The sequence below is a fragment of the Heliangelus exortis genome, chromosome 9 (genome assembly GCF_036169615.1).
Source record: "Heliangelus exortis chromosome 9, bHelExo1.hap1, whole genome shotgun sequence".
Classification (NCBI taxonomy): Eukaryota; Metazoa; Chordata; class Aves; order Apodiformes; family Trochilidae; genus Heliangelus; species Heliangelus exortis.
In genome coordinates, this window is record NC_092430.1 from 6,178,292 (window position 1) to 6,192,858 (window position 14,567).

Here is a 14,567-nt window from a genome sequence, read left to right on the forward strand (position 1 = left end):
CTGTTAAAGGGTGGGATTTGTGAAGCTCACTTTCTGCAGCTGATGGTGTGCATGATGAACAGGAAAGCAGGGTATTAATAGTGTAAGGAATGGAAATTAGATATGGATTAAAATTTTTCAGGTAAAATATTACTGGAAGAACAAAGCATCTTCCATAGGGGGTTGCCAAAACCATCAGTACCGCTGAAAGACCTTTCCCTTCTTGAGTGTCAGAGGGATCTGGATGCTTACTCTACCAGATTTCTGGAAATCTTACCCTTACTCATTTGTGTTTTCTTCTCCTATTCTGCCTTCTCTCTCATGGATGAATCAGTGAATCACTGTTTGCTTTTCAAGACAAATACCCCTAGGGAAAATAGGGGCTTACTGAGGGCTGCCCTTGAAACTGAAGTGAAAATATAACACTTTGTTTAAATTTTGCAGGTCCAACTCTATCTTTTTGTTGTTGTAAGAAAGCAGGGGGGATGCGTGGTCAGGCCACAGTGTTTGCTACAAACAGGGATCTTTCTAGCACCTCAGTAAAAGAAAGGCAACAGGGGAATCTTTGTGCTGAAATCCCACTGAGGCTGCGAAGCCCTGAGCTATTACAGCTTCTATCAGTTACAAATGACTGTACACATTTGCATAATGTAGTTGTCACTGAATTAAAATTATTGGAGATTTTCACCGAGGAGGTGGTAGCCTGACCCAGGAGCATTTCATTGCCTGGCTCCCAGCAAGAGATGCTCCCACAGCAAGCCAGTCACCTCAGAGCCGGTGTGTTTGGTAAACAGGGCTACTTAACAAGACATTTATCTCAATTTCTCCATAGGTTTTCTGAATGCTGTGATGAATGGATGCATTTAATAAACCGAAAATTAAAATGTGAGATAAATAGCGGTGTAGATGGGGGCTGAGAGAGGCAGCAAGAAACCGTGAATACATTATTGGCTGCTAGTCAAGTACTTTAATAATTGACTCACTGATGGTTACTTCTCCTCTCTCTATCCCCCTCCCCTGCTAAAGAAGTGCCTGAGTAATGAAATTATGTATTAATGCACTGAAAGAGTCTGCCTTTCGGTGTTGACATAGTATCTTTTGATTGAGGAAGGTTAATTAAAACTCATTTAGCTGTATTTGTTCAGTGGAAGGGTTCCGGTCACAGTTGCAAAGGATAAATGAAACAGTGACTTATGCAAATTTGATTGGAGTTTTTTCTCTTCCTACCAAAGTATGCTTGCAAAGGTGAATTAGAGGGAGAATGATGTTCTATCACGTTCCTTTCCTTAAAGGTGCCAGTAGCCAGGCAAGGTCACTGAGCCCTTCATCCAGAGCAGTTTGCTTTATGCAGTACCATGGCTTCTCTGCTTGCCATTATGCAAATCAGAAAGGGTTCAGCTGCCAGAGTGGCATTTCATGGGCACGCCAGTTTGCATGGGAGCAAAACAGTAAGAGTTTCAAGATCAATTGGAAAGGGAAGGAGAAGCAGGAATAGTAAAAAGCCTGCAAAAGATAGGATGGAACTGAAAAGGTGAAACAAGCAATGACGAGTGAAATAAGTGGTGTATCACACAGACATGTTTACCTACATACAGTTTTTGGTATGGTCAGTCCTTATAGCATATTGTTTTCTAAGCAAATAAAATGTTACTTCAAAAATAAAACTCCTTGACAAATGAAGAAAAAAGCATCTTGGTGAAAAATGCACCGAGGTAGAAAAGATTAGAGGAATTTTCAGTGCCACAGCATTTCTTGGTGTTATAATTTTCATAGCTGGTTGTTCTGGAGCAGATCCTTGCTGGTGACAGAAGCAAGGAAAGGCTGAGTAGTTCCGATACCAAGACTGTACCAAGTTTGCTACAATATAAGTGACATGCCCATTGGACCCTTCTTTCCCCATAATTTGCCCTTATTCAGAGCTGCTCCAGTAAGTGCAGAAATGGAGTTTCTCAGGGACACTGTCTTTTATTTAGGAAGAAACTCTACCCCTCCTATAGCTCAAGTGAAACTGGGAGGAAGGGTTGCCATGCCGGCCTGGTGCTCACCATCATGTTTTCCCTTGACTTCAGCACTCATCAATGGCTTTTGCCAAGCAGCCTTTGATAAGTCACTTCTCTACATTTGCTATTACTCACTTTTAGAATGGGAATGATATTGGACCTATTTCTTCAAATATCTCAGTGCTGAATATCTGATATGGATTTGCCCCTGTGAAATCATGTTGCTTGTATATACAAAAATGGTTTGGGTTTCAGCATTTTATGACTTTGTAAAGCTCATAAAGACAACATCAATTAGTATTTATGTATTTGCAGTTGTTTTAGGCAGGAGAGTGCCTAGGAAGTATCCCCATGTCACTAACATGATGTTACATTTCCCTTCAGATTTCCCAGCTTGGCTTTCTGTATTACAGAGGGAAAGCTGAGAGGTCCTGAAGCACTGTGCCCAACCTGTGACACAGTTCTTTGAATCATTTATCCCGTGGCTGACTCAATGAGGGGAAGGGCTTTGGCTTATTTATAAATTACAAGAGACATGGGATACAAATTTGGGACAGAGGAAGTTGAGAGGAACAGCTTGTATTTTGCGTTCTTAAATCCAGTTGTCTTGGAATACCTTGTAGCTGCTGACAGCTTCTAATTCACCTGAAGTGTTGATCCTGAGAGAAGCAGAGAGACCAGAGCATTCACAAATTCCACTTTGGAAGAGGAAGGCTCTCTAGTCAGCAAGCAATTTAATTACACTAAAGATTTATGTCAAGTTTGAATGGGTCTTTGTTTCGTAGCTCTCAATTATCAATTCATATATTCCTTAGAGAAAAGGAGCCACTTTAGTTAAAGACCTTGTCAATGAGTCAACCAAAGGGTTAATGTTCCAGATGGAGCCCTTTAAATGTTTCTGTCCTATAATATTTCTTCTCTTGCTCCCCACAGCTGAGACGTAAGCTTGGTGCTTTTCAAATTAAATTAGATTGTGTAAGCCAGGTGTCTTGGCAGTAAAATCATGTGCAACACATTTTTATCCCATTAACATTGGTGTTCATCAAGGAATTGTGTTCTTCTTTCTGCAAATTCTAGGTAAACCAGTAATGATCATAACTGAGTACATGGAGAATGGTTCTTTGGATGCTTTCCTCAGGGTAGGTGATTTCTTCATAATAAGCTAAAAAGATTTTATACTGGGAAACATTAATATGTTTTTGTTCTGGGTTTTTGGATTTTCATTCCTTTTTTTCAGAAAGATGCTGAAAAATCATTTGGAAGAAATTATGTTTGTGTGAAATTTTGTTTTCTGGTATTGCTTCTATGAAAACAACAGAATAAATGTGAAGTGGAAGGATTTAGAATAAATGTAATATTTAAAATAGCAGGGTCTTAAATAATCCATGTTTACTGTGGACAGTTTGGATTTGCTCTGTTTTTGAAAGCATTGCAATGCTATAGACTGATTAAAACCAGAGTCATTGCAAACTGAATACTGCAACACTGGAAGCTCTGACAGAACTTCTGGGTTTGCTGGTGAATTACAGACAGTAGACTGGGGAAATAACGTTGCATTTTGTTTGAGAGAAGATGGAATCCCAGAGATACACTTTTTGCCAGCGTCAGCAATGGCAATAATGTAGCTTTTAGCTTAATGCTCCGTGATTTTCTTCCTTTCCCATATGCAGAAGAATGATGGCAGATTTACAGTGATCCAGTTGGTGGGGATGCTTCGTGGCATTGGCTCAGGAATGAAGTATCTGTCTGACATGAGCTATGTGCATCGGGACCTTGCTGCTCGAAACATTCTTGTCAACAGCAACTTGGTCTGCAAAGTGTCTGATTTTGGCATGTCCCGTGTCCTGGAGGATGACCCTGAAGCAGCTTATACCACACGGGTAAGGAGGGAAAGATGTCCAGTGGTTTTCCTGTCTGCATACTGGCTTTGTCTGACTGTGTGGGAGGTGACTATTTTAAAATAATCTCAGTCATAATTGAAAACCTGTATAACAAACAAAAAATAGCACTGGCCCACACTCCATAGCTAGTATAAATTCATGTAGTCTTATTGTTATATCAGTGCCTACATCAGTATTTCTCTTTTGAGGCCATGGTACATGTATTTCTCTGGTTCCTTCAGTGTGCTAGAGAGTGTGACTGAATCTGGTGGCAGAAATTAGAGCTTGGGGGTTCCTTCTGATACTTACAGACATGCACAATTATTTGCATGTAGCTAGTCCCAACAAAGTTTGATTCAGCAAGTGTAGATATGTCACCCAAAAAAAAAAAAAAAAAAAAAAAAAGATAAAGCCCCATTTGCCAATCACAAAGCTAGTCATGAATTTGACCCAAAAAACTAGGACAAAATGTGAGGTGTTCATTCCTATTTCATGTTTCTTTCCTGTTTTATCTGTACTTCAGCATACCACAGTTAACTAATTTTGCAAAAGCCATTTTAATGTGCTACATGTGGAATAGCACTAATGCAAGTAATTCTGGCCACAAAACAACATCCCAACCATTACCAGCCTTTGTACCAATACCTCTGTAATTAACATGCTAGCAAAGAAAAAAACAAGAGTTTTTAAGTCTCCTTTTTAATTGCTTATTTGCTTCATTTTTAAATATCTGCCATTCTCCATCTGTTCTCCCCAGTGCAGAGTTTGTTTGCAGCACTCAGATTTTGCAATTTAAACCCAACACTCACACTTTAATGGATTCACAGTTCATTACAGGGAAGGATAGGCACATGTAATAGTAAATGCTGGCCAGCCTTGGTATTTCTCTCTCATAAGGGTAGCAAGTGGAAGAACCAGAAGCAAAGGTCTGAAAAGCTCTATTCAGAGAAATTAAAGTTTAAACAAACACACAAGAGCAAGACAGAAATGACTGAAAATCTTTCCTACACATTTAGTGAGTAGAGATACAGTATTATGTTTGCTCTTAGAAGTAAACTACAGGGGATCAATGACATTTGCATTACAATGCAGTGTCTTCATTTGGTATCAGTAATAAAGGATCAGGAAAATTTGGATCAACACCTCTGTGCTTGAGTAGCTAAATAAAAAGCACATATTGACAATTTTTACATTGACAACCACCTATAAAGAATGTCCATGTGTCTGAGTCTGAAAGGAGGAATAGAGCTTTTTCATAAGCAGAGATGATGCAATAAAAACCAATTTTTGAAGCATCCTTTTTTAAGAGAACAGTGTGTTCTGCTCCCTGTTAGTATTATAACTCATTAAAGTGAAGCATCGTTTAGTCACACAAGTCTCATTCTGCTACACCCTGAGTCACAAAAGGCCTGATGCTAAGGCCAAAGAAGCCAGGAAAAAGACCCTCTTGGATTTCACTTGACTTTGGAACAAGTCCACATTGAACATTTTAGAGAGATATTAGAAGAATAAATCATTAAGTATGCACATGCTGGAACACAGTTATGGATAAAAACTATCATAAAGATTGCTGAGAAAAACACCTACCAAAATAAACCTAATCAAAAACACATAAAAGCAAATGAGAAAACCCTAAAATCTTTGTTCAGTTTAAGTCATTCCCCAGATGAAACTGCAGGAAACCAAAAGCTCAATTAAAAACACCTTGAACATTAGCATAAACAAAAGGAGAACTCTCTGGCTGGGGATCACTCAACTAAGGTAAAATCAGATAAACAGAATGGAGTGAGTACCTTCTAAAACAGTGCAGGACTCCAGTGGCCCGAATCAGATGCCCAAATGGTTTTATTTGTGCAAAAAGAAATATTGCAACAAGAGGCAGCCTCTCCACCAGGTATCAAAAGTAGCCTTGTGCCGTGGTCTGGTGCTGAACTCCTCCCTTAGGCAGAGCCCAGAGGCTTGCTTGTCTTCACACATCTCTGGTAGGAGTTGGGATATTGCCCATGGGAAACACCACAGTATTAATAAATCTTCCCAGATTATCCTCTCTTTATTTTACCTTTTTGAAAAGCAAAATGTTTATAATCCCATTTTTTTTAAAAACAGGCCAAACAGGTCAGACAGGCAAGCAAGGAAATAGTAATTAACAGCATGTACTTATTTGTTTTGTCAACTAAATCTCTAATAAATACTTTGTAAAACCTCTGGCTTGTTCTCATGCTTCAGCATAGCCCTAAGCAGAGATCTCTTGGAGGGATGATAAAAATACATTTAACAATTTACTGGTTGGCCTCCTTGTGACTAAAGAAAACAGATGGGCAGCGTTGCCTCCTGGTTGGAGCTGACAGTTTTATGGCAAGAAAAAGAGAAAGTGGATGCCTTTTTAAGAAGGATTCTGGAGTTGCATGCAGACAACCATTTTGTATTTCTGTTGGCAGTGTAGAACAGTATCAGCAGTGCACATTTTACTGGGTCACTGACTCACTGACCCGTGGTTTCTTCTGCTTGTGGCAGGGTGGCAAGATCCCCATCAGGTGGACAGCACCAGAGGCAATTGCCTACCGCAAATTTACCTCAGCAAGCGATGTGTGGAGCTACGGCATCGTCATGTGGGAAGTGATGTCCTATGGAGAGAGACCTTACTGGGATATGTCCAACCAGGATGTGAGTCTCCTGCTGAGCTTCCTCTTCTTATTCTTTTCTTGTGGCCAAAACTTTTATCTTTGTCCTCAGATGTCTGCTGCTGTGTTTCTGTGTCAATTGCAATTTTAGAAGACATTTTCTCCAGGTTTTTAAAAGGATATGGGTGGTAGATTCCTGTTTTCTCAGGGAACCTCTCTGGAACTAAGATTTCCTTAAATACTTCAAGCCTGGCCAGAGAATAGGGGAAATAGGGTATTCTCAAGTTGAGGTCTAAAGCTTGTGTGTGCATCTTTTTCCTTTTGATTTTAAGAAAAATATTATAAGCAATTAAACTAAGAAAGGAGGATGGAATAAAGAGAAACAAATATATTTAAACTGGTAGGCTGTAATAGTGTAATGAGAGGGAAGATTTGAATGTTGATATTAAATCTCAACTTTATTCAAAGTCTTTAAGAAAAAACACTTGAATTTAATGGGACTTCGTATTGGTAGTTAATTCTTCAAGCCCCAGTGTGCTTGTAATTCTTCCAGATGATTTTATTTCTTGTAGGATATCTAGAACAACACATATGAAATCCAATTCTGATTATCAGTCAGAGCATCCTTGTGACAATTGCATAGCTGCCCCCTGAGGACATTAAAAAGCAGCTTTACTAAATGACCATTCTTAAATTATGCATGTCCTGTTTAACTGTACCATCTGGACTACTTCAGTGTATTCCAAGAGGGAGCATGCACAATAGCTGCTGTTCCAAAAGAGTATTTAATAATAATGCTAATAAGAGCTTTTGCTAATAGTATTTTATTAAATAAAAAAAAAAAAAAAAAAAAAAAAAAGCCAAGTTAAAATGAGGCATAGATTATCTGTCTTTTTTTCCCAGGGGATTTACAAACATATAAAGGAAGAAGAAAATGTTAATCTGAATATATGGTCATGGGAGTGGTTAAGTCATTTTCCAAATCATCTGCTGTCTTATGTAGAGCTGAACATTTTCAAAGAGTGTCTAGATGTGGATGGCATTTAATCTAAATGAAGAATATAATTTTAATTTCCCTCTGATGTGAAATGTCTTCTGGCACCCAGTCTTGCCTTCCTTTGCTAACAGGAAGTCATCAAGACTTAGTAAGAAAATAAAACACCAGATGTGTCTCAGTTGTATCAGGCATGTCTACACAGCACAGTGGAGCTCAATGCAACAAATGCAGAGCTGGGGTATCAGTCTGGTGTGCCCTGCTGATGTGCTGGACAAGAACATGTTGAGAAGCTGGCTTGAACAGGACAGTGAAAGCCATTATTGCTGTCTTTGTATCCTCTTTTTAGTATATGGCACAGTCATACCACTTTTTTCTCCTTAACCATGGTGAGAGCAGTGCTTTTCAGAACAAAGCAGAAATGGATGTCAAATTATTCTCAGTGTCTGTTGAATCAAAACAAGTCAAAAGGATCTTCATAATTTCTGGGCTCCTGAGAGTCACTTTGTGGTCACTGAATATCTGCAATCACATCCCTCACCCTGTCCTCCCAGTGGATTTTAGCCACAAGACAAGAACGAGGGAATTCGGTGCAATTCAGTCTCTGATCAGTCTTGGTCTCTGTTCTCATGGTCAATCCTGCCAGTAAAGTCATATCGATTAATTAAGATCTGAAGGCTTCTGGGTCATGTCCCTGTCATATCCGAGTTGAGTCCTGGTCACATCCTGCTCTCATGAGAGGGCTAAATAAGGCTGCACAAAAGGATTCCCATCTCTACTTTTTTTGGTTCAGAGCATACATCAGGGAGAGAAGAGGTTCTGTACAGGGTATGCATTACTGACAGAGATGAGCTAGCCCAGGAGGAGTAGTGGTCTCCTTACCCTAAAAGTGATGGGGGAAAATTCATCTCCAACATATTGGAACCTACACTGACACTAATTAAAGATTTGCTGTACAGCTGTTCCTTCTCCAGCCCTCTGTTCGAGTAGGGTAGCTGCTTAATTCTAGCTTGGGTTGTACTATAATCCCTGTATCTCATATGCTTTTCTGTACTGCTGTATCTGATGCCTGCTTTGCTTGCTGGAACCTTTTAGTTTTGAGTTGCCAAGGAGAAATGACAGTTCTGAGACCACCAACTGCCTGTGCCTGAGTGCAATTTTCCACGTTGTTTCGCTTAATTGTGGGATTTGTTTCCATACTTTGGGTCACCCTAGGATAAATGATACTCAGCTGGTAGATGTGAGCAGTGTCTGATACTCACTAATGCCTTCCTAATTGTGCCATTTCTAGGTTATTAAAGCCATTGAAGAAGGGTATCGGCTGCCACCCCCGATGGACTGCCCCATTGCTCTCCATCAGCTGATGTTGGACTGCTGGCAGAAGGAACGCAGTGACAGGCCTAAATTTGGACAGATTGTCAACATGCTGGACAAACTCATCCGAAACCCCAACAGCCTGAAGAGGACAGGCAGTGAGAGCTCCAGGTCAGCTGTGCTTTTGTAATGGTGATGGAAGAGGGAGCAGAGTGGAGATGACAGGCAAGGCTGCCAGTCACCTCAACCTCTGCACTGGGCTCAAAGCCTGCTCTGTATCTCAGCAGAGCTGGGCTGCACAGCAGGTTTGGCACCCTGCAGGAGAGCAGAGGGTTGGTGCTGGGGCCCTGCTGGGCCCCTCAGGCTCTCCCAGCTCTGTGAGAAGGAGAATCAAATGAGCAGTGCTGTATTACCAGGTTTATAGCCCAGTCTTCAGAATGTTCTGAAAAAGTTCATATGCAGGTGAGGTGTCTGAAATTTACTGTGGTTTTGCCCCTCTCCCCCTCCCCCCCCCATCTAGTGAAAGGGCTTGAGTGGGTAGCTGTAATGAAGTGTAGCTAGCAGAAGTGATTTGGTTTTCTGCAAGAAAAGTGCATCATCAAGTTTTATAAACCCCAGATTTGTGTAGGATTTGCAAATGAGCTTTACAGCGTTACAGCCAACGCCTCGCGGGCATTGGAAGGTGTGGATTAATTTTTATGTGAATTTGAATTTAATTTTGTGGAAAGCCAGTTTCATGTCTCCACTGATCCCGCATTATGTTTGTGTTTTGTGTTGTTGCCGAGGCTGGTATACCCAGTACGTGCAAAAGAAACACATTAGGAAGGAAACTCCCAGAGTTGTAGGGTAAAACCAAAATATCTTTATTGGGACAGATCAGCAGTTTGTTTAAGCTGGTGAAACACTGCTGAAGCAATAGGAGCTTTACTTACACCAGGTTTGTTCTATTTTTTTTTCAAATGTCTTTGCTTTGCCAGTTAAATTTGCCTACAGCAAATATGAAACAGACCTTAAAAGGGAAGAAACAAGAGGAAGATAATGGGAAAGTACTTTTAATTGGACAAGAAGGTAGAAAAATGTCAATTAGGTGATATAAAATTAAGTTTCTTCAGTCAGTGAAGGAGTAACAGAGGTTCTGACTCAGGTTCCAATAAAACAACATCATCAAAAAAAAACTCTTTTCATTTTCAAACTTGTAGGTCCCTTTGTGACTCTTATAGTGTTCATTGTCAGAAGAGGCATCATTAACCCTGTGAGGACACTTATCACCATACCATCTTCCAGATTGCCATAATTGCATTGGTAGCCTAGCAAAAGTGTATCCAACACTGAGGCTTAAATAATTGACATGGTGAGAATCACAGTATGATCTGCTGTGATAATTTGGCTTGAGAATCACAGTATGAATGCCTCCATTTTGCTTTCTCTCCAATTTCTCATGGTCTTTGAAAATATACAGATTTTTCAAAAGCTGTTCAAGGTGACTGTGTGTGTGTAAATTAACAGCCTATTCAAGGTCATTCTGTGTTCATGGCTGTTTATAAATCTTTATTTTTTTTTCTCTTTGGAATTTCAAATATTCATATAACATGTTTAATATAGTATGTGACTTTACTCATGAAGCATAACTGAGGATAACTAGATTGCCATCGTTGGCCTTGCATTAGATAGTACAGTAAAAGAGTTGTAACAAGTATTACCAGCATATACTCAGTGCCTTAGGCAAGACATAAGTATGCTATTGCACACCTAATCTTTGATGATGTGCATTTTCAAATAAATTGCTAAATGATAATTGTTTTTTCTAGGTAGATAGTAGTATTTTATAATGGTTTAATGAAGCTGATTTACAATATATGTGAGATAATAAATGAGATCTTAATAAGAGAAGGAAACTTTGTAAAAATAACTATTCGTAAATCTGTGCAAGGGAAAATGAGAAGCACATTCTGCAGTGCAAACAGAGATCAAAGCTCTCATGATTCCCGCCACTCCTGGCACACACTCCAGTCAGGAATGGATTGATTAAAGAGGGGATTAACTCCCTGCTGTCCTGAGTTTGATTGAATGCACCGAGTTTGTCTGCGAACCTGGCTAGAAACAGGACTTATCTGAACCCGCCCTGAGTTTTTCCCTCCAAACCAGTCTGGCAGGTTGTGAGCTCCCAGTTCCTTTGTGCATACTTCAGTGGTGTTTCTATAGTTGCTGAGCTGAGGTCTGACACATGCAGGGTTGGCAAGGCCCTGCTTTGCTCCCTGTGAGATGCAGACCCAGCAGGCTCAACACCTTCCAGCATTGCCAGTTTCTTTTTTTTTTTTTTCTTTAAGTAAAAACATTTTTTTATGAACTTGGTTGCCTCTGAAATGGAAATTGCAAACGGCACCGAGGTTGAACATAGGCCTGAAAGCAAAAATAGAAACCTCAGGTCTGATTCATTCTTAGCAAAAATTGGCCAATTCTTTGCATTTTGCTGGCTTTCTCACACTGATCTGCGTTGCTGTGCAGAGCCACCAGTTTCTCTGTTCCCAACGTCCTGCCCCTCCTTTCCCTCACTGAGGATAATTGTTGCCAAGACCAAACTTTGGTTTGCTGTTCATGATCCAGCTGATACCATATCTCTGTCCTTTCTGTGTTTGGCATCCAGACCGAGCACAGCCCTGCTGGATCCCAGCTCCCCTGAGTTCTCGGCGGTTGTTTCTGTCAGTGATTGGCTCCAAGCCATTAAAATGGAGCGATACAAGGATAACTTCACAGCTGCTGGCTATACCACCCTAGAGGCTGTGGTGCATATGAACCAGGAGTAAGTACTCAGTGATACAACAAAAAAACTGGTAAATCTGGATTTAATCAGCCTCTTTTGCTTTGTGCTGCATATCATTACACTCATTAAAGGAATGGAATGCCTTTCATTTGGATGGAGGATAACTTTAAAATGCCTCCACAATGCCTTCACTTATTTAATTAAACGTCTCTGTACATCTGCCTTGCTTTTGCTGTGTTGCTTGCGGTTGACTCTTAATATTTCTCTCTGCACCAGCATCTGATCCACAGTTCTCAGTCCCCTGTTTCTTCTTTTGCTTTCCACAGTGACCTGGCAAGGATCGGGATCACTGCCATCGCTCACCAGAACAAGATCTTGAGCAGCGTTCAAGCGATGCGCACCCAAATGCAACAGATGCATGGCAGGATGGTTCCCGTCTGAGCCAGCACTGAATAAACTCAAAACTCTTGAAATTAGTTTACCTCATCCATGCACTTTAATTGAAGAACTGCACTTTTTTTACTTCGTCTCCTCGCCCGTTGAAATAAAGATCTGCAGCATTGCTTGATGTACAGATTGCGGAACCCAGGCGTGTGTGTTGGGAGGGGGGCCTCCAGAAATGACAAGCTGTCATTTTAAACCAGACCTGGAACAAATTGTTTCTTGGAACATACTTCCATGTTGATCAACGATATGTAAAATACATGTACCTATATAAATATAAAGTCACATTCAAGTTTTGATGCTATGTTTGCTGCCAGATACTGTGCTTAACAAACAAGAACAAAATAACTTTCCTTCTCCTTATGACCTGTAGGATTACAACCATAGTGTTTTATTTGTGGGTGAAACCACCGTTGTGCATCTTTTACTGGAATGAAGAATCTGCCCTAGGATATTTTTTGCAGACTTGATGCATCACTTAATATCTTGCAGAAACCTCAGTGAGAATATCACTTGGCTAATCAGTGCCTGCCAGTTAGTGACCTACCCATTTATGGGCTTGAGTAATGAAATGATCCCCATCGTGGATTACTCGGCAAAACTGGACTTCTGGGGAGATTATTGGCCGTTGTTGTGCTGTGCTGAAGCCTACTACTTAAAGACATTTTGTGAACATCTTGCCAGTAGTCAGCTGTGACAATCATGGCTGTGGAGCTTTTAGACTTCTTTTCTCTTTCAAGAAGTGATTCCCTTTGCCAAACGGAGAAGGTCAGTGGAAGTACAACGTCCAACATGTTCATGGTGCTTTGTTTCTTAAACCGTTCTAGGATTTCATCACTGTTGGGGAAATTAAAAAGTGCTGTAGTAAGTATTATTTGGGGTTCCCAACTGGTTTGTATGAACCCGTGCTGGTTTCCCAGACTAATTGCTTAGTGTTTCCTATTGTGTGCTCTATTTGATGACAGCAAAAATTGCACTGTTTCAAAACCTGGTCTTGGTCTCAAGCTGTTGCGTGTTAGGATGTGCAGACAAGGTGTAGGAGTGTGTCTTGGCTCACTCAGCACTAAGAGATCACATGGGGAGCCATGGGGATGCCCTTATTTTTTAGGTGGAAAAAGCTTACACAAGTAGATCCCATAGAAAGAAAGAATAAGTTTGTAAAGTACAGATGCTCATAAACGCACAGAGAAGAGCCAAGGACTTTTCCTGCCTTCTCACAAACAACAAGAGAACCAATATTTGCATTTTAGAAACATCAGTCTCAGTTGCTGTTGCAGTGGTTTTATGAGAAGGGGAGCAGAAGGAACTAGGATTGTGCATGCAGCCTTCCTGGTTTTGCAGAGTTTGGTGTTGGGCACAGTGATAGCTTTGTGTTATTCAGCAGTGTCAGACTCCAGACTATGCTGATGGTGTCTTATCAGCTGTGGAAACCAAACTCACTTTAGAAACCAGCCCCATAGGTTGGCACCTGTGGGAGTGAGTGCCAGGTGCAGCCTGGATGGCTGAGGTCTGGTGCCCCTCTGCATGTATGGCAAACAAGATGGAGCATGACCTGCTGGAAGAGCTGCCCTCCAACTCCTCCAAGGAATAGATGGAAAGCTGAGTGAGTGAAGGCATCCCCAGGGTTGCTGGGTGGAGGTGACTGCTATGGAATGTGGTTGGCCTCATAAGGTCACATCAGATAAAGCTTTATGTGGTAAAGTTCTGAAGTCATTTAGGCTTGAATCTTATTTATATTACACCTTTTATAACTATTCCTGAACAGAGTGTGTGAAGTAGATTCCTTTTAAAGTACTGTCAAGGACCAAAGTGGTGAGATGACCTTAGCCAAGAGACAGGATCAGGCTCACCTATGCCATGCTGAATAAGAGCAGGATTTTCATGAGACATCCTCTAGAACAGACATTGTGTTTCAGCTGTGCCAGGCACAGTGTCAGAAATGTGAGATTTATATTTTGATGGTTCCAAGACTAGCTTTTTGGTCTCTAGTATTTTGGTCCCACTCCCTGCCTGGCAGCATATTCAGAAATTATTTGGTGGCTTTATATGTCAGATTTCTTTAATAATTGTGTTTTTTCTAAATCCAAAACAGCTCACTTAGTTGGACAAGTCACACTTACTATATTGTCACTCACATCACTTTTTGTCACTTGTAACAATAACTTGCTGATTTTAACCACTAACTCTCTCACCCCAAACTTTCTCAGGAAACAACTTGTTCAGGATATGGGATGCTAAATTTGGATCCTGTCAAGTGATGACAACTTAGTGAAAAGTGTTCTGCAGTATTAGTTTTAAAAGATTTTCCATTTCAAGAAATTAAGGATTTCTTTTAAAAAACTACTTAAACCAACATGTTTTGATGTCATTTTGCCAGGCAACATAAGAAGTTGTTACTCATTTTGAAGACCTGACACTTGTGCTTTCAGCAGCAAAAAATCTTTTCCTTCTTAAGTCCAAAGATACTTTTAATTTTCACCTTGCTGTGAATCTGTTGCATTCTGTTGATACTGTCTTTTTATATAAAAACAAAATGCATCCAATTTCCTGGCTAGTTAGTAAAATTGCTTTTTT

The 14,567-nt window shown here is 40.4% G+C and overlaps 1 protein-coding gene across 6 annotated transcripts in view; it reads left to right on the forward strand.

Annotated features, from left to right (window-relative positions):
• Positions 1 to 14,567, forward strand: part of EPHA4 (EPH receptor A4) — a 226,855-nt gene that overhangs the window by 209,463 nt on the left and 2,825 nt on the right. For 3 of the 6 annotated variants that reach the window (XM_071751825.1, XM_071751824.1, XM_071751820.1), the window contains exons 12-17: positions 3,057 to 3,118; positions 3,650 to 3,859; positions 6,374 to 6,523; positions 8,766 to 8,959; positions 11,433 to 11,588; positions 11,876 to 12,857. In XM_071751825.1, coding sequence (XP_071607926.1) covers positions 3,057 to 3,118; positions 3,650 to 3,859; positions 6,374 to 6,523; positions 8,766 to 8,959; positions 11,433 to 11,588; positions 11,876 to 11,990 — 887 coding nt within the window. In that variant the 3' untranslated portion in view covers positions 11,991 to 12,857. Of the gene's footprint in view, positions 1 to 3,056; positions 3,119 to 3,649; positions 3,860 to 6,373; positions 6,524 to 8,765; positions 8,960 to 11,432; positions 11,589 to 11,875; positions 12,858 to 13,758; positions 13,935 to 14,567 lie in introns of all 6 variants that reach the window. The other 3 variants (XM_071751822.1, XM_071751823.1, XM_071751821.1) reach the window with 3 other exon arrangements.